Below are 20,242 nucleotides of genomic sequence, written 5' to 3'. Positions count from 1 at the left end.
AAAATTTAATAATTTCATTCAGGTTGAAGTGCGCCGAATTCCCATCGAATTGCGTCATTTCTCGGCGAATCCTATGAGAGGTATGCGACCACCAATGCCCCAAGAACCGCAACAAGTACCCGTGATGTATCAACAAGTTGAGCAAACGGGAACGTATGGTCAAGAACAGGGACCAGCCATGATGCCTCCGCCAGCACCACAGCCAGAAGCTCAGGTTCACGAACAAAGGATTATTCCTCACGTATTGATCCCACAGACTGAACAACATCCATCTCAGATGCCACCGCAAGTGCAACCTCAAGTACAACCCCAGATGCAACCTCAGCCTCAAGCTCAGCCTCAACCACAACCACAACCGCAGCCTCAGATTACTGAAAGACAACGTTCACCTTTCCAAGGAATTCCATTCGAAATTCGAAGGATCATTCAACAAGTACCTCTAGAGATTAAGAATATCATTCAACATATCACTGGTGAAGCGAGACCTATACCCGTACAAATACCTGAAGGTGCTCGCCGCGAGGTAATTCATTTATTTGAGATATTTATATTACATTAACTGAAAATATAATTGGCATTAAAAATTAATTGATTTTGGAAATGAAAATTAATAGAAAAATATGATTTTTAAAAATCAATCTTGATTCATTTTAATTTCAATAAATAATTTTAATGTTCATAATTTTAATTAAACATACACATATTACATATGTAATAATAATAATTTAACATCTGTATAATTGTACATGCGAGATTGTCCTATTATTTCTACTATTATTAGACGATAATATCGAATGTAACTTTTTATTTATTGAAATAATTTTATTTATATTTTTCAGAACGTTCAAGAATTCAAACCGTTCCCGGAAGGAGCTCAGCCCATTCCTCTGGGACTTCCACTTCCGTTAGAGGTTCGAAATCTATTGGAGCATGGAAATATCGAGGGTCGCCAGCGACCGGATGGTTCCAACGAGCAACAGGAAGCTAAACCTTTCCCTGGACCGGAAGATGATAGCGAGGAAGAAAGGAACTTCCCTGTACCAGCGGAAATTCGTAACATAATTCATCAGGTAAAAAACAAACTAATCAATTTCAGATATAATTTCAAATTTTAATTTTATTTTAATTTTAAATATCAATTTTAACGTTTCAAAGAAGAATTTTATCTGAAATTATATTAAAACTTATCATATGAAGACAATTATTCTGTATAAATATTCTTTTACATATAGTCATTTGATTAATCTTACAGTAACATTTTATTAATGTTACACAAATATCGTACATTTTTGTAGAGTATCATATTTCGGATTTTAACCAACTCGTACATTATAAAATATTATCATCTTTGTTTACTTGTTTATAATAACAAATGTTATGTAAGAATAAATGAGAACCGCTGGATCAGCAATTTTCCACTAAATTAATATCTGGTAGCGTGGCCGAGCGGTCTAAGGCGCTGGTTTAAGGCACCAGTCTCTTCGGAGGCGTGGGTTCGAATCCCACCGCTGCCATATTTTTGCTACCATAGTTATTTTTACTTCATCTCTTTTTCTATACCCATTGGCGTTAATATTGATATCGCCAAGTATTACGATTAATTAAATTTTTCATTTTATCGTATGCAAATAGTACATCAATAATATGTTAATTTTTAGGTTGTAGAAGGTAATGCATTCCCAGTTTCAAGATTTGCTCTGCCATTGAGACCTGTAGAATCCTTGGAAATACCTGTTGAGGCTCGTGCTGAAGTTTCTGATAATCAAAGCTCCGAACAAGAATCAGAGCAAAGACAGCAGGAACAACAAGAAACGACTCACATGATGATGCAACAACAACAACAACAGCAACAGCAAGTGCAACAGCAACAACAAGAGCAAGAAGAGAAAAGCCGCCCACACTGTGAGTAGATAACTTAATTTTTACAGATATTTTATTCTTAATTTTTGCTACATTTAAGAGTATTCGTAATTCATAGACTTTTATTTAATCTCCATTAGTATTTATCAAAAAACTTAATCCCGTTTTTATATTATATGTAGATGCTATAAAATTTTAAATATAGGAACTATAAAATTTTCTAATATTTTCACTGTTCTAATTTGTTCACAGTCTTGCAGCCACGTTCAGTGCGTTCAATTCCAGAGGCATTCACACACCGCCGTGAGAAGCGTGTACGTCGTTGCGCTTGTGATTGCGCCTGTTAATTTCAGTTGCAGCGAATCGGATCGAATGTCCCATCATACCCGGTCAAAGAGAATGTCCCAAAAAAGAAGAAAAGCATCTCGAAACATGTTTGACGAGTTCTCGTAAACCGAAAGAACATTTTTAAGGCGATCCCTAACACGCGAACGTTACCCTCCTCGGATTTCACATTTTTGTAGATCTTACGAAAGTAAACTGGACCTGGTACATTACTTTTGTAGAAGACAATATATGGGACGAATGTCACAGAGATTAAAAACGCCGTTAAGTTTGTAGTATTATACCGCTATAAAACAGCAGTCACGAGCGTGTTTTTATTTAGGCTGTTCATAGTACGATCGAAGAAAATAAAATGATAAAAAAGAAAGAGAAGTTCGTGGCTCAGAAGATACCGTAGAGAGTAGACATCTATATCAACAGAGGTACACCTACAGTTAGAGAGAGAGGAAGATCTATTGATTTGGAATGATATTCTTTTTTTAACTAACACGTTTTCAATGAAGAAAATCATTACAGTTTCTTCTTCTAGTGATATGACAATCGCGTACAGGGAGAGAATTAAAGATATGAGGAAATCTGTGATCGTTTCTTTTATTCGCGTCGAAAAGAGATAAGAAAACTACACAGAAACAAAACAGAAGAAGAAACTAATAATTTTTTTTTAAATAATCGGAGATAAGTTTGTAACCTTTTACGGCGATCGCTGTATATTATGTAGATGTGGCTTAAGAGAAGCGTTATTCATTAACCAGCGTCGTAATCAACATTGACATTTTCGTTTGGTTACTTTTAATCGGTTGTGTGCTTAGAAGAAGCGAAAATAAAGTGTGAAGATCCTTCCGTAAAATCCAATTTCCGATTTCGGCGTGTATGTTATTACTTTTTTCTGTACTTACAGCGTCGTTTCTTCCAAAACATCATTACATCATTTTTGCATCTATCCTAAATTGTTTTTAAGGTATGGATATTTTATTAATCTGTATTTTCTGTATTACATACACACACATATATATTTCTTTTTTTCATGACAATTAATAAAGCGAAAAGATTATTGGTTTAGACTCGATACCCTGCGAACGTCTCATTTTATTATTTTTCTTTTTTCAAGATAGCTTATTAATCATCAACGTACATGGTTTTAAGACATCTTAAAAGAAGTATACGCAAAGAAGAGATATTTTTGATAAGAAGCTTTTAACGTAGATTAGTAGGATGTAGCGTTTCATTGTAATATTGCGCCTGAATTAATAATATTAATAGATAGTTTAATACTTTTATATTGTATTAGATATAAACAATCAACTTTCACAAAGTACACGTTATTCCTTGTGCAGGATTTTTATATGATAGTTTATCCTAAAATTCTTTTAACAAAGATATAATGTAGAAGACAAAGTCTTAAAGATACAATTCGACGAATTAAAAACTTGGACCATGCTTAAATTTACGTCCTTAATAAATCATTAAAGTAACAATATTATTATTATTATCATTTCTTTGAATTCTTGATGATTCTTGATTGATTGAAATCTATGATTGATTTCTTATAATGAACTTACTTAATAAAATACGATTGAATATATTAACGTAAGTTTCGAAAAACAAATTTTTATTGAAGCGTCAATTTTATACCTACGTTACTGAATATGACATCATTCAATGGCGTAGGTTCGCAAAACCGAACTGAGCATGCGTATAACATGTCAGCTCGCGACGTACGAGCGGTTGTTTAGTGTGTGATCTTACACACAACACTGTTGCGTTATGATTCACGTTTGTTATGATAGTAACTAATTATTTTTGAATAAAAGTTTGTATATCGTTCCACGTATTTCGAAAAAAGGATTACGTCGGGCGTTATTGAAGGTGAGCACGTTCAGGAGTATACATTGTGTCGATAATCGTCATGACGTAGCACATTTTTAGATTTCACAATTCTATTTAGAAACAAACTGTGTGATAGATTAATGAGTTTTAACAATAACAGAACAAAGGGCGAAGAGTTCTGATATCGTCAATCTAATCGGAGTCATCCGCTCAAAATGATGAATTTTGAAGGAGAAAAAGGATCTACAAGATCCTCGTCATCACGAAATATTTGTTGCTGTCTCACAACAGCTAGATATAACAGTTCAAAGTAAATTTCCTAATTCGTGTTTAAATGATTCTTACATGATCATGATTTCTCACTCGACATTCAATGCCATGGTAGGACTTTTGTAGATGCACATTAACCATATTCACTTTTTAGTGTATATAGATATTACGTAGACGATCCAACCTGAGTGTACTATCAACTGATGTAGACAGATGATATGGACAAATTACAGAATCAGAATAGTCACCAACTGATCCACTGTAGATACAATAATAGTAATAATAATAATAATAGTAATAATAATAATAACAACAGGTTAACGGAATATTTTAATTTGGATAATCGCATAGATGATCCACTCCGTAAGCAAAGACAAAAAAGAAAATAAGTTGTATATACCTAGTAAATAATGAAAAACATATATTTATGTAAATTTATAGGTGAGCCAGAAGTAACGATGAATTTGAATGAGGGCTCAGCTCAATTGTCATTTCATCCATGGGAAGAACCAGAAGAGGATTTATTTGACTATGAAATTGATACTTCGTATCAAGATATGAATACAGAATCTGAGGTAAATTAATAAATATCATACAAATATTTTTTTCAATTAGTTACGTGCTTTGAATTGCTTTCTTCCATATATATTTATATTATATGTATAATATGTTAGTGCTATATTAACTTCAACTATGTTCATTTATAGGAGCAAGTAGTACCATCCAGTCAACTAAGTAATAGTTATAAATATCCTGATGAACTTACCATTTCTGATGATGAGGTAGATGAAGGCATATTTGAAGATGAACCAGTATCTAATTTAGTATTGCCAGATGACAATAACAGATACAACTCACAACCTCCGTGAATATCTACTTGACTGTAGTTGACATGTTTGTAGAGTAGCACTTTGTGCTAATTTGCTACCAATATCTAATGTTATTCAGTTTTCCATCCATCAGCAAAAATCACAGAATGCGTAAAAAGTGTTGTGGTAGTAACATTAGAACATTGATTGCTGTTTTATATTAAAATAAAACATTCCAAGTGGCTTTTTAATTCGTAGACATTGTGATGTAAGTTTCTACTTTATTTACATATAATGATGATTTATGATTTACAACATTTGTTTCATATTGATATAAATTTTAGTTAACATTTTATTATACAAATGGAATTATATGATAGAGCGAAAGATATATAATACAGTTCTTCAGTTAAGTAAAGTATTATTTAAGTGTACTTTGAGGACGATTATCGTCACTTGATTATCGTCATTGTTTAAAAGAAAAAGTTAAAGATGGAATTACTTTTAGTATAGATTACATAAATAAATCCATTTTAATAAAGTGATGTGACATCACTAGACTCGTCAATATTCAGTAATAAAATATTTGGTTAAATTAATACCAATAACATTCTACTGTTGCACCATACAAATGTTTCTATTAATATTATATATGAAATATGAATTTATTTAAACATATTCTAAAATACACTTAGAAAAGATAATAGCGAAATGATTTTAACTGGAAATTATATATATTGGAAATATCTTATTTTTACTATGGTGGACATATTTTGAATATAATATTTAAATGTATATTATCATTAAAAACGTAATTATTGTATACACTCTTAAATGATATACTCTAATTAATTACATATGTAATAAAAGATAAAGTAATAAAATATGAGAAACCATCCATCATAAGTTGATCAAGGGTGTATGTTTTCTCCTTTATATCATATTTATTAGTATTTTAGAAATTACTATAAACAATTGATCACTGGCCTAAACAGTCAAATTGAATATTATTTTCTCATAGAATAGAAATACTATTTCTTTACAAAAGATATTTTTTCTTAATACGAAATTTTTATACAAGATCATTGATTGATATAATTTCAATGTTTTTAATTTTCGATATCCTTTTTATTTTATTTTCTATTTATTAAGTTCAATCACATCATCACTAGGAACACAGTCATATTGAGTGGGTTAATTCAATTCAGTATTCTTGCTATTCAGGACATGAAGTCACTGGAATATTTATGCTTTACTAGTTACATATGTTAAGTTATTACTTCTAGATGGAAGAATCATCTCTATGAATAAAACAATATTCTTCTATTTATATTCAAAGAATTAGGTAATATGAATATCAATTTTTTAAATTGAAATGTTAAAGGATATTAATATTTTACGATCCTCTTAAATTCTTAAATTGGTAATTTAATATTGTTTACTAGCTATTCTCTGTTCAATTTTCTTACAACAACACGAGAAAGATATAAGGAAAAGGATCAGGTACGTTCACTCATTCATAAAAGCAAATGACTTTATAATCGTGATTTCTATAAATTATAGTAATTTATTAAATTACGGTAATCATCCATGAAACCAACGCACGATTTAATAACTGGGTCAATAAAAGAAAATGTAAATACATAATATAATTTATCATTAAATAATTGCAAGCTATCGGAAATAATCTTATATTATGTATGTAACCTATAAATTATGTATTAACAATCTTGCTGTCGAACTTGAATAAATAGTTCATAGATAGTATTCGGTGTTGCGTTTCATCAAAAGCAGCTTTTTCTGTCACCTAACACGCGATCCAGCCTACACAATGTCCCACGCTAGAATTACTTTCGAACTCGTGTTAGAAGGTGAAATCGAATCATGTCGAATCGAATTTCGAAGAGCTTCCGCAGAATCGACGACCGTAACGAAATCGTTAGTTTTTCCCTCTGTGAGTTTGCGTGCATGGCAATAATTTATGGAAATGCGAGAATCATGATCGTAAATTTTATATCAAAGAAATGCAGCAATATGTAGTATTCTCATGCGAATTTCGATCCAAAAAAGGACTAAAAAGAAAGTTATATACATATTAAGGGTGTTGTTGTTCTAATCAAATAGTTGAATTATTATGAAATATTTATTTATTGTATGAATATAAAAGGAACAAAGTTCTGTAAGTGTCATTATAATAACTCAAGCGAAGCTAACATTAAAAAGCTAAAATTGAAATTTCCAACATAATTTACACAATTTACCATTTTGCCTTATCAATCCATTTTTAGAGAAAGTTAAAGTTTATATAATATATTAATGTTTATTATTAATGTTATTATAATTTTTAATTTGTGATATTATAACCTTAACCTATAATATACATTTTACACATAATGTAAATACTTGTAATTTTTCTAATTATAGGTTGATTCTGCAGTCTATGTACATATAGTATAGAGGCTATCATAAAATTTCTGTCAATGGTGTGACGACATAAGAAGGAATTGATTCATTCGCAAATTTATTTGAGGGTAACTATTCTAATATTTTAACATACATATACATATTCAAATCGCTTGCACGCCTAATATACGAATATGCATGTAAGATTTACGGCATATGTATTATTAATTTCTACGCTTTGTTGCGATACAGTTATAGCGATGTATGATTGATCGTACCTAAGCTCTTATTGTTTTCGATTAATTATCATAAAATTAAAATTTTTCGTTCGCCGTAATCCTACACCTTGGTACATGATCAAAGAATGCGGAAGTGATTGCAAAATTTCATGTTAGTACCATGCTAAAACATGAGGAGCTGTCTCTGCATCTTTCTGCGTTTTATGCAAGTTTCGCTGTTTAATTGTTATCAAATTTTTAGCAATCGTGGAGAATCTTTTTCAAGTAACTTTTTCAATCAGAACAATATTTATTATTAGAAACGTTTTTTGTAAGTATATTTTAATTAGCTATTAATAGTTAAATTTATTTAAATAGAACATCGTTCGATTAAATATTAATATTAAGTAATAACAAGAATGATGTTATCAGAGAAATAATCTTGACCGAAATAAGCTAGCCATTTAAATCGTAAGTCACTCAATTGGGCACAAGAATCATGGATTTTAAGAACTTTCGAAAATCTACGAATTCTTGAGGACTTATGAATAAAATATCTGATTACCAAATAATCTCGTGTAATTTATAAATATTGATGTGCATTACGTTCAATCTTGAAATCAACATATTTTGAAAGTCACCGTGTGATTGATTTATTGATTGAACTGTTCAAAGGCTAAATTTGTTATCTCCACCTTTTGAAATTTTTAAAATCTTAGTTCTAAAACACTTGCCCGTAGGTTTGATTGGGGTTAGGTTGGGATTAGATTTCATCAATTTTTTCTACTTTTCCTTTTGTGCAGTTAATCGATGTGGCAAATCTGTAACTCAGTTGTGATGTTCAAAGGGATGAAAGTTAAAAAAAGATGTAACGACATTTATAAATGAAACCTATCTGAGGTTTCATAATGGTATCATTGGAAATAAATGTAGGAAGTCTAGTTTATCAGGTCGGTGTCCATCGTGCATTTCGATCTCGGAAATCGTACAACACGATGTCGGGTGTAATTCAAACCAGAGTCCAGTTTTGCTGGTACAGAAATACCGGGCGACAGTTTTGCAAGCAGTTTCGCGTTACAAGTAAGGACGACAACTTTTCATTTGCGATTTTAGAAGAATATTATACTGCACACTCTGGATCATACTAATTACTATCATTCTATATTACTATTGCATTACACTTGAAACAAGTAAGGTGGTTGCACCTTTTATAGTCTATTTTTGGTATCCTATTGATGATTCCAAATTTTAATTACCTTCAGTTATGTAGTAATAATTAAATGAATGAAGAGTCAACGTAAAACGGTGCATTATTACTATCACTTCAAATTTAGACATTTAATGCCAATTTTAAATTTATGTTCAATGATAAAGCGTAAGAAGAAAAATTTTCCTTTGATCAAAAGATTATATGTCTTTCGAATGTTTGTTCTAAATTTTAATTAAATTTTGATTTAATTTTGAATTTGGATAGTGTAATAATTGGTCAAGGATGCATTAAGTGAAAATTACAAAAATCACACTTCACAGGTGAATTTAGTGTTATCTATTATTATTAAATTGTTATATGTTTGTGAACATTTGTATTTTTATGAATATAATTGAAGAAAGTGTAATTTAGATAGAGAATCGTTTTACTTCTTAAATATTGTAACATTATGTCCATTTATGTAAACACCTTCCAATTATCCGTAAACGTATAAAAATTTGCAATCTTGGTATGTATTTCTGACCATGCTTAATTATCTTATACTCTATTATTACCACACTAACTTCGTTCTGGACTTGTTCTAGACTTGTTTCAATCGACCTATTCCTAATCGCATTTCCCATCTAATGCAAATTTCACATTGTGCCTCCCCACAGCGACACCGAACGTTTTTCATTCACGAAACAGCGGAAGAACTTTTACCTCGCCCACGCGAGAAGATGAAATCATGTGAGCGTTGTTTGTTCACCGAAGAATCATCTATTCAACGTTTGTAACATCGAGCATACGCATAGTGGGGTGAAAAATATGAGCAAAAGATAGTTAAATGTTCGGAATTGGACGTTTTCAAAAGACCAATCTAAACCGAAACCGGTTCTATTTGACCTGGATGATTGTTTAAGAATTTAATTTTTTAAACTAGCCTCGTAAAATGCTTTGTGGAACGTTTTGTAATCGTAAGCTAGTACCTACGCTATACTTACAGATGCAAAAGTTAATCAATGGAATACTTAAATTTTTTACTAAAGTTTTTTTTTATATATTTTGCAACATTGTAACTTTATGCTTGTGACATCAAGGCGTTAATTTATTGCGAATGAATTACGAAATTTAGTTTAGAGAGACGGTATTTAATAGTTTATTTATTACTATTGATACCTGATCTATTCAAGAAATTATTATTATTGCTAGCTACGCAAAGAAACACATTAATCAATTCATATTCTTATGAATACAATTAAAGCAACAGAGCATAAATGGAAACTTTTTCACACACTAAGTATCATAACGAGTACTTTATTTTGGATATTTCTGTATATTACCTACATTCTACACCTTTGTTTAAAATTCCTTATCAGTGCATACAAATTTGATATACATTAAGAAAGTTTATATACATTATAATTCAATAATGAATTAATAATTTCAATTTGATTTTACAGAAATATAAAAGTTCCAAGCATATCAAGGCTTAATATCAAAATACTGTCAAGTTATGTGAAAACCTTGAAGATTATGTCAGCTTTCTCGATTCATCGATCACTATAGCTGAGATCACCGACATAGAACCACTTTCTGGCTGTGAATCAAAATCCGACTCTCCATCCTCGATATGCCTTCTTGAAATATTTATCATTTTTTTCTGTTCATTTCACGTGATCGCATTAAATGGACTGGAGCGTTACGCACACTAAAAAGGTGTTTTATGGACATCACATGCTCGGAAGAAGAGGAAGGCCAATGAACTCGGCTTTTGGACCTTTCTCCTCTGAAGTTATACATTTTCTCCGGTTAACGTTCGTTCGAGATTCGATGGCATCCTTTTCTTTTTTCTTTTCTTTTTCTTTCCCGCTCTGGTCGAGTTCGGTGACCTACTTAATTCCGACGTTATACTTCCGCCCAATTTCTTGCAACGTTATCTACACATGCGAGGTATGCTGGTTATAAAATCGATTTACATGTAGACGCATTAACATATTATCAATCGGCTGTTTTATCTAAAAAATAGCCAGTAGCAATGTGTCACCAGTTTTTTCTTATATATGGTAGAATATAAAGATATTCACCAGTAATCAATTTATTTAGGTAGCAATTAAATTTGAGTTATTAGCTTATTAACTGATTTTATCTAAAAACGTATCACGCGTTACCTATCTTCATAGCAGAATAGAAAAATTCTCAAGTTTAAATGGATTGAAATTAACTTTATTTGTACGTAATTAATCTGGTTTATTTGATTTATTAGATTATTTACACGTAATTAACTTTATTCAGAAACCTACACGCGTTACAGATTAGTTTCATTGAACATAAAGGATGCCAAGGGAATTTAAATAAATTTTAATTAATTTTCCTTTACGTAATTAAATTTATTGTTACAGAATTCAGTTACAAAAATTTTGTATATATTTTATTCATGTATGTATATTAACTTTATCTTTGCATCTCGTAGGTTCTATACCATTCACTTGTATTTTATGTCCTTTCGTTGGACTTATGTCATCGAGCGTTCAAAGACTACATTTGCATATTAAAGCAGTTTGTATTTTAGAAACTCTTACGGCGCATAATAGTTGCTATTAAAGCGTTAAAAACATATGACATCCTACACAAAGTATATATTGTATGCAAAAGTGAAGTTACATCGATGTTTTAGAGTGTTAAACACCTTAGGTAATAATCAGAATGATCGTGACGATCGGCATTCGATGGATCTCAGCTGGAGACTAGAAAGTCCATCAAAGCTTAGTTTCTTTTTCTTCTTTTTACTTCTATCTGCTCATACATTGGATGTTTTGTCTGCTTTTTATTGTTATTACTGCATGAAATTCATCATTCGCAATGCCAGCTATAAATTTTACTGTCCACCGATTTTTTTGGAGATGCGAGTGATTCATTGATCAAGTACTGACAATATAATTTTTCTTCTCGACATAGCAATGTTTGAAAAGAATGACAACTTTTCATGTAGCACAAAGATCGATTTCTACGTTATTAATTTCTTTTTTCTTTTCTACTTTTATTACTGTACGAAAATACATGGAAAACACGCGTGAATTTTTTAGCACAAATTAAACATTTTATTACTTGTAAAATGTTTCGAAACTTTCCACAGAGAGGCTCAATGATATTTCCAAAATCTCGTCGAAGCTCTTCGATCAATTAATTCAATAAACCTAAATTTCTTCCTAATTTGCGTAACTACCTAACCACATCGTATTATACAATTATATCCTTCCACGGTATAGCCATTAAACCAGTCGTTTTCAACACCTGTTGAATCACACAGAAACCCATTGGGGAAGCAATCGGAAATGACCAAAATTATATTACTCAATGACATGAGAATATTCGAAACCATTCATCAAATCCAATGACGTTGATGTAGCAATTTTAACGTGTAGACGATATCTTTCGATTGCGTAACTCTTGTCTTGTTAAGACGTGAAGATTATGGAGGAAGAACATGATATATATAGATCACATTGTTTTTTAATCTCGCAGAAATACAATTTTAAAGTAGTAAAACAATCTTATTCGTAGATTTAAAATAAATAAAAAGATGTTTAAGCAGGAGAGACATTTTATATCTGATTTTCGCCTCTCGTCTTTGTACTTTTTCTGTCTTACCCAATATCATAAAAATATCGATCGAAACGTTAGGAATATTCTCGATTTAGTAAAAAATCTCGTCAACTTATCAATCGTTCGTAAATCCTGCGCTTTTTGGAATTTGTCATACTATTCCCCATGTTATACGAAGCTATTGATACCCAAAGTTGCGTTACAATGCGACATTTCGCTTACAATTTCCTTTCAGTCAACTTGCATTACTGAACTCTATTCGATGCACATTGTACTTGCGAAAAGGAGTTGCAAGAATTTCCTCGATGCATTCTTCCCTACTATTCCTTCCTCCATTCAGATCCTACTGTAATAAACAATTCTTTTCAAATTATAAAAATTCTCCTCGTGTCTGCGACGCGTGCAATAGGTTTCTCCGATGTATCTATTATTCCAATACTTTAAGATGCTGTAACTTGATTTTTGGAACTTGGCTTCGAAACTCGTTTTGTAACTTAACTTACTCTATTCGTTTCGTAATAAGATTCTGTTCAGGCGTAAATTGTACACATTACCTCGTTGCTTGTTTCTTAACAGATGCTAAGTACTCTATTTTAAAGGACGTTAAAATCGAAAGAGTCTGTGAAAATGGACTTGTAATGGACTTATCTCTATATTTCCTACGATTTTTACGTTTGTTCGACGAACTATACCGCCGACTATTCACAACATTCTCGTCGATTTCTGTACACACACGTAACGTTATAATGTACCTGTTCACAGAGATGTCAGACGGTAGTCCTGGCAGACGCACGTTCGATAACCCTACAAGGTACCGTTGGCTAAACCGGAAGTGGAGAACACGGGTATACGGTGCCACGAAATTGCTCGGGACCTTCGCCACGGAACGAGAACCAGCTGGTATGTGAGAATGCGTTCCTTCTTTGTCGGTGTTCAAAAAATCACGATGGGAGCGACACCCTCGCAAACGACCTCGATGGTTTCACGAAAGTCGTTTCTTTTCTCGCCTTCTTTTTTCTTTGCTTCTCTTTCTTCGCGAGTAACTATCGAAATGACGGATGGAAGATCAAGGATTTCCAGGCTGTCGTGACTCAGACTTATTACGCGTCGTATTGTCTGAGTCTATTGTCTTCCGCGTAGAAGTTTATGGTAAGTCTTTGAAGTGAAGTTTCTATGGCATTGTTGCTGATTCATCAGAAATCGTAATAATAATTAGAACGATACCGCGGTACTTCCTGCGACAGTTCCTGCGTTTGAACCGGTGTTTTACAAGTTACAAATTACAATAACATAATATTATAATAATAGAAGAAGCGAATTTCTTGCAAATGAATTTTATAAATCAAATGATGGTTGATTACCCTATTACGTTTGGGTGTTTTATTCAGATGACTTCTATGCTACAACGCTGCAATTATTGTTTCAATTATAGAATGGTTTTGATCATTTTACTGCGTTTACATTCTACATGATGTAATCTCATTTCTAGATTGATACGAACATCTTTTATTAACTTTTAATGGAATGGGATTTTTCACTTTGAGACACGCGAACGAATCTTCTGAAAAGTACACGTGTGAAAAGGATACACAATTAACATAAATCTTTACTAACATAAGTTAACTCTAGAGTTCCCAATCTTTAATTTGAATTTGAATATATTATACATAGTTGATTAGAATTACAGTAATATGAATATGTAACTATATTTTTATCTCGGTAAAAGTAGACAATAATATTGTCAAAAATACATTTTCATGTTCTTAATAATTGTAAAAACAAGAGATCTCATAGCAAACGCTTTAACCGGTTCGCTAATTTTAGTGTCGAAAACGAAAAGTAACTTGAAAGTTATAATAGCAACATTCTATACCTTCGTTAGATTGTTAGATTTTCGGCAAGCCAAAAGAGAAAAAAAATCGACAGATCTGGTACATTTGTTTGGTTTCCAGTAAGAATCATATTTCCACAACTCCTATAGGCTAACACTAATCACGACCATATTGATCGCATGGAAACACCAAACGAAGGTCTTATACCTCGTCTTAGTTAAAGTCGAATTAATAGCAAAGTAAAGACAAAGTACTTTTAGAATTCCTGTCGATCGATCAAGTACACACACGTTGCGGATATCTCGTCAGAAGACGAATATGAAACGCAAGAATCGCGCTAGGTGTTCGAAACGTACGTCGCGCGGTGTGACTTAAAAACTGTTTCTTCCCAAAACGTGTTAAATACGCGTTAGATCGTTGTTCGAGGTTTCCACTCGATTCCAAAGAATTACATAAATTTGCAACGTGCTGTCCCTATTCCCAGAGGATCGTTTAGCGGTAGGATGAAAACGATCTTGAAGCGTGTCGATTTTCCTCAAAATCCGGTCGCACCTGAGCTTTCCAAGGTTCTCGTAAAAGTCAAGGCCAGCCGGTCGTAAACCACAGGCATCATTTTATACCGCGTGCATTATACGTCTATCCGCGTACTTATATAGCGCATAGCCGTTCAGGAGAAAGCGAACTGCACCGAGCAACCAGTTTATGAAAATTACCGCGACCATATTGGATGGTCGCCTTTCACGGGCAAACACGTACACCGAACTTGAAAACCTTTAATCGCCATTAGACGAAGAAGGTGCGACAATCAGACCGCTCCGCCTTTAATGGAATTTTCTTACACGCAATTAGGTGGAATTTATTATTGTACATAGCGGTTTCTATCGTTCGCTTTTCAACGGTTATAAGCTCTATTGTTTGTAAATCTAATCGCGAGCGTGTTGCTACGATGCGATGTTACACCACACTGCGTATGGAGCTTTCTTTCGTTCCTGTATCATTGAATTAGGTTTCCCATTGAAATGGGCGTCCCACCAGAATCAGAACGCCTGTGTATCTCGCGAGTGTCTCTAATGATACCGAAAGATGTTTTAATCATGATCTGATTTGGCTTTCTGCGAACGTAGACGCTATAAGAGAATTCATTCTTTCGTGATCGTACGATGATAAATCCTCTTTGTTGTAGTATAGTCCTTAATTGTCGTTCGAAATACAATTTTTGTAATTGTTTTATGCTTGCAGTGCTTCGAAATACAAATACGTATTTTTAAATCGTGTAATATACAGGGTGGTTGGTAACTGGTGGTACAAGCGGAAACGGGGTGATTCTACGCGAAAAAAGAAGTTGAAAATATAGAATAACAATTTTTCGTTTGAGGCTTTGTTTTCGAGAAAATCGACTTTGAATTTTCGCTCGGTACGCGTTCGGTACGTTATAACGGATCTCATTGTAGATCGTTGTCTCGATGGAAAAATTAAAAAAAAAAAAAAAAATAAAAAGAATTTTTATTCTATATTTTCGACTTCTTTTTTCGCGTAGAATCACCCCCTTTCCGCTTGTACCACCATTTACCAATCACCCTGTATATCACTGCCGATAGATAAATAGTATATTCACGTACCATTCTACGTATTCAAGGTAACTTCAAGGTCACAAGTCGGACCTGCTTTAATGCATCTTAATATCTGCTACAGTCATAGGAGGAGACAAAAGGATATTTTCGTATTTTTGCAGAAAAACAAAGGCGATAAAAATAAGAGTGCAAATTATTTATTTACATCGTATTTTTCTAAGTTACTCAGAGAGTGTTCTAAATATTTTCGAGTGTCGTTTAAACACGAACAAAATAATTAGTAACAGTTGGCAGTCGTTAAAATAGAAAAGTTCAATATCATTGTACATTACTAATAGAAAATTGTAAATGGTTAAAAATGTTGAATCTTTCAGTCGAATATTTTTTTTATATTGTGTATTTTTTTGTGAATATTGCATTTTCTGCGAATTCTTGGAATATTGAATTCTTCCAGTATATAAATCTTACTGCCGATTTGAGATCGCTATTATTGATAGTAATTTCTACTCCATTTTCCTATTTCAATGTTTCTCTGAATTATCTTATTTCTTAATTTGTTTTACGTCTCTTTTCCTAAATTTTCAACGTTTTGATTAAAAGCATTTCGCTTACTTTCGAATCACAAAATTGAAAGAATTTAGATTACAGAAGGTTCCTAGAACACGTGGAGGGAAATTTATTTAAAAATAATACGACCTTCGTATTCTTCTATTCGTTTATTTCTTTTACAAACTTTCCTGTTCTAAGGATTCTAAGGAAGGTGTTCTAAGGAAACATTCATATCATATTCCGATAGTTACAAATACATAAAGCTATTTTCGATTTGTAAACCATCGATAACATAGATATCAGAAACTCGATAGAAATACTCAAAACTACCGACTATCAGAAACTATCAGAAAAAAAAGAAACGATTCGAAGCAAAGAATTCTTTCGTCTCAACGAATAAAAATAATATCCCAAACCTAATATCTCCGTATATGTTAAATCTATATAAATGTTAAAAACGAACGTAAGTAAGTGCACGAGTCGTTGTATCTGTCCGGTTAAATATCTTCGAAAACTCCACCCTGCAGTTCCTTCAATTGGTTGTTGTAGATATACAAGAAGTTCCCTCTAACCAAACTCAGCCCATAGAGAGCGCCGTTTTGTAGCGTCTGCAGCGGATTCTTCGAAATATCCAGAATACTCAAACTTCCTAAATTCTTGCAGGAACCTTTCGGTATTTCGTTGATTTGATTCTCATTTAACCAAAGGCGTTTCAATTGAGGCAGACCTTCGTAACTGTCGCCATCGATAGTCGTCAAGGTATTGTTACTCAGATGCAAATCTCTAAGAGTAGGTAGATCGAAGGTTCCTTTTGGGATACTCGAGATTTTATTTCCAGTGAGAGACAACGTAAATCTGGGAACATTGACGAAGCTAGCCTTTTCTAGGCTGTTTATTTCGTTGAAATCGACGTGAAGGAAGTCCAAAGTCTGAGGTAGATCCGAAAAAGTGTCGGCAGTGATCTTACCCAGTTTATTCCAAGCCAGGTTCAAGTCTTTCAGACTCTCTAATTCCGAGAACGTACCCTTTTGAAGCTCTGCCAGACTATTTCGATGAAGATAAAGAGTAGTCAACTGTTTCAAATCGGAGAACGCCTGACGTTCGATATCTGTCAGGCTGTTTTTAGTAATAATCAACACCTGCAACGAATCCAACCCCTTAAATACGTTATTCTGCAGTTTCTGAATCTTGTTGTTAGCCAGGTTCAGGTAGACCAGGCGAGGCAGATTCGAGAAAGCCGCGTCAGGAATGGCAGAGATCTGATTTGCCGCTAATATCAGCTCTGTCAGAGTATCGGGCAAACTAGAAGCGAACGAAAGGTTCTCCAGCTGATTTCCATTAAGAAACAGGGTAGTCAAATTGGTTTTCGCGAAAGCATCATCCTCCACTTTGTCTATGAGATTGTTTCGAAGATTCAGTATTTTTAGGTACTTGTTTTCGATCACCTGGCTCCAGATACCTCTGATTCTATTGCCCATCAGATTCACATAAATCAGGTCCTCGGGAAGATCGTTCAGTAGTTCTTTGGTGATTTCTGTGATCTCGTTGTTCGCAAGGTCCAAAGAAACCAACGGAAGGTATTGTAATTGGTACCATTTTTCGTGGAATCCTTTGATTCCTAATCCTCGGAGGCTGACAGATCTTTCCTTCTCGTTCACTGGTATCTCCAGACATCCATTCGCCACCTGTTTATTGTCTTCGAGTGGTTCTATAGATAGCAGTATGTTATTTAGTATGCACAATTTTAACTTCTGGCCTTTCTTTATCGACGATTTCGTGTATGGCGCGAAATCCTTCAACACGTTACTCTCTGTCGCCTTTTCTATCTCTTTATCTATTCCATCGTTGGGTTGTTCGATATATTCTTCAGCCTTCACCTTCTCCAAATATTTCAACTCCTCGTCGTCTTTCAGGAATGAATTCGTGAATGTTCCCGTGCTTATGCTCCAAAGAACGTTTCCTTCTGTTAATATGCTGGCGGATTTCGTTAGACCGAACAAATGTCCTCTACGAAGGTGTATTATGGGGTTGCAGGAAATGTTCAACACCTGAAGCTTCTCCAAGCGGATGAACAAGTTTTCGAGGCTGGTTAAGTTGTTCTGCGCTAAGGATAAGTACTCTAAGTTTGTCAGATTGGAGAACATGAATTCTGGGAGCGATTCGAGCGAGTTATTGGCCAAGTTCAAGGATTTTAGAGACGGTACGTTGTCGAAAGCGTTCTTTTCTAAGCGAAGAATTCCTAAGCCGGATAAATCCAGCTCGTCGATGAGTTTGTCATGGAATTGTACGTCTTTCAGGATTCCATCCACCAGTTCCAAGTTGTACCCCTCTAGGGTTGGATTCAGTGGCGCCGCTAGCACCAATGGCAAGCACAGAAGGAGAAACATCCTTAGTACCTAGGGGAGAGAAGGATTTTATCGTTTAAAAAATGTTGCTTCGTTACGATTGATAATTTTGTTGTCGACCTTCTATGATTCTATAATTATCAGAAAACAGACTATCTGATCGAGTTTATTAGTTATTTCACTTTAAATGTAAAATATAATTAGTTTTATACCAGCTACCGTCTTGCACGATAATTTTACCAACTAACGATAGTAGTAAATTGACGAGTTACAGGTTGTAAGTTACGTACTTAGCTTTTATAATTTTATAGTTTCGCGTTGATTAGGGTAATCGGACGATTTATAATACATAAAAATTGTTCGTTAAATTTCATTTGATCTGTTATCGTTATATCTGTAAGAAAATTTATCAACATGGATAATTTATAATTTATGACTCGTAAAATTCCATTAATAATATTTGCTTAATCGCGCATGAGGCTATTAAATTTATAGAAATTTAATATATAATAAATGTAATATATCGATATAAAATTTGAGCGTATTAAACGTACAGTATCTAATGTGTAACAATGAGTGGATGATATAACATGTAGATGTGTTATGGGATGATTTGTGGAATTGTATTTTTTGCAGATTTTGAGATATAGGGGATCGAAAAAGTAGGAAAGTACGAAATTATAAGCGACAGAATCTGAAATTTTATCTTCTTGGATAAATTTGATTAGGAATTTTTAACAGATAGAACCGAAAGAAAGTAGAACAAAGATACGAAAAGGAAAAGAATTTCGTATTTATAACTGCGAATTAAGCGTTTAAGAAATTACCAAAGCGAAGTGAGTAGAAGCAAAGAAACATACATGGGAAGTCTACGCGACCAGATTTTGTTTTTCTTCATTTCCCTCTCTTTTTATGGAAATGAGATAATTTATTTCACAGCTCCGTGTTATGTTTGCACGAACATACCAGTAATATTATCGCGTCAGTAGAATATACCGAGGTTGTTTTTAGCGAAAGACGTGGAAGAGGAATGACGTTTAACACGTTCTGAAATTTGTAAAATGGTATTTTTTCGACTGTTTTATGAATCCCCTTGGTAACTCCGGGATTGTTGAAATTACCATAGCCCTTCTTTTACATCTTGAAGGAAACTTGCGTTACGTATGGAATAACCGGTTCTACCACTTCTTGAAATCAAAGTTACGAAGCTCCGTTTATTTGTTTTCAACGACTTTTCTTTTTAAGTTTGAACAGCTTTGTGTTAGTAAGACGAGATGCTAGTCCCTGGTAAGTAATTGCGACGCGACGAGCAAAGTAAAGTCGCAGGGTGATATAAAGCTGAAAGCTGCACGAATAAGGCTGTAAAATTTTATTACGAACTTTCAAACTTTTGCAATAATAATTCCCTTTTTATTAAG

General features: G+C 33.3%; 4 protein-coding genes and 1 non-coding gene across 11 annotated transcripts in view; 4 read left to right on the top strand and 1 right to left on the bottom strand.

Annotated features, from left to right (window-relative positions):
* LOC138180149 (RNA-binding protein 33) overlaps positions 1 to 3,271 on the top strand; it is a 34,184-nt gene extending 30,913 nt beyond the window's left edge. Inside the window, exons 7-10 of the mRNA XM_069113704.1 lie at positions 23 to 523; positions 840 to 1,070; positions 1,659 to 1,902; positions 2,113 to 3,271. Of these exons, the coding sequence (XP_068969805.1) occupies positions 23 to 523; positions 840 to 1,070; positions 1,659 to 1,902; positions 2,113 to 2,207 (1,071 nt within the window). The 3' untranslated portion in view covers positions 2,208 to 3,271. The remainder of the gene's footprint in view (positions 1 to 22; positions 524 to 839; positions 1,071 to 1,658; positions 1,903 to 2,112) is intronic.
* TRNAL-AAG (transfer RNA leucine (anticodon AAG)) lies at positions 1,433 to 1,514 on the top strand. Its single transcript has one exon. It is a non-coding gene; the product is annotated as a tRNA-Leu (tRNA).
* A 491-nt stretch (positions 3,272 to 3,762) lies between the features above and the next one.
* On the top strand, positions 3,763 to 13,386 carry LOC138180259 (kelch domain-containing protein 10 homolog). 6 transcript variants are annotated; one of them, XM_069113979.1, is made up of 7 exons: positions 3,763 to 4,071; positions 4,193 to 4,342; positions 4,457 to 4,665; positions 4,744 to 4,877; positions 5,010 to 7,290; positions 7,536 to 7,642; positions 13,290 to 13,386. In XM_069113979.1, the coding sequence occupies exons 3-5, from the start codon at positions 4,521 to 4,523 to the stop codon at positions 5,169 to 5,171; spliced, it is 441 nt and encodes a 146-aa protein (XP_068970080.1). In that variant the 5' UTR covers positions 3,763 to 4,071; positions 4,193 to 4,342; positions 4,457 to 4,520; the 3' UTR covers positions 5,172 to 7,290; positions 7,536 to 7,642; positions 13,290 to 13,386. The 6 variants fall into 6 exon arrangements, with proteins under 6 accessions (XP_068970080.1, XP_068970070.1, XP_068970060.1 ...); XM_069113969.1 differs by having other exon boundaries at positions 4,169 to 4,342; XM_069113959.1 differs by having other exon boundaries at positions 4,151 to 4,342.
* The window catches only part of pip (heparan sulfate 2-O-sulfotransferase pipe), a 113,748-nt gene continuing 106,801 nt past the window's right edge, over positions 13,296 to 20,242 (top strand). Inside the window, exon 1 of the mRNA XM_069113851.1 lies at positions 13,296 to 13,427. The gene's annotated coding sequence lies outside the window, so the exon portion shown is untranslated. The remainder of the gene's footprint in view (positions 13,428 to 20,242) is intronic.
* LOC138180167 (protein artichoke) overlaps positions 16,632 to 20,242 on the bottom strand; it is a 28,957-nt gene continuing 25,346 nt past the window's right edge. For both annotated transcript variants that reach the window (XM_069113744.1, XM_069113753.1), the window contains exon 2: positions 16,632 to 18,875. In XM_069113744.1, coding sequence (XP_068969845.1) covers positions 16,977 to 18,866 — 1,890 coding nt within the window. In that variant the 5' untranslated portion in view covers positions 18,867 to 18,875 and the 3' untranslated portion in view covers positions 16,632 to 16,976. The remainder of the gene's footprint in view (positions 18,876 to 20,242) is intronic.

This window comes from Bombus flavifrons, chromosome 1, assembly GCF_040668555.2.
Source record: "Bombus flavifrons isolate JBK064 chromosome 1, iyBomFlav1_principal, whole genome shotgun sequence".
Lineage (NCBI taxonomy): Eukaryota > Metazoa > Arthropoda > Insecta > Hymenoptera > Apidae > Bombus > Bombus flavifrons.
Note: the sequence above shows the minus strand (reverse complement) of the source record. Positions and strands in the feature narration are given on the sequence as shown.

Coding starts and splice junctions, on each gene's coding strand:
- LOC138180259 (XM_069113988.1), top strand. CDS start 4,521: ATGGACAAATTACAGAATCAGAATAGTCACCAACTGATCCACTGTAGA. Junction 4,666..4,743: donor TCGCATAGATGATCCACTCC/GTAAGCAAAGAC, acceptor GTAAATTTATAG/GTGAGCCAGAAGTAACGATG. Junction 4,878..5,009: donor ATATGAATACAGAATCTGAG/GTAAATTAATAA, acceptor GTTCATTTATAG/GAGCAAGTAGTACCATCCAG.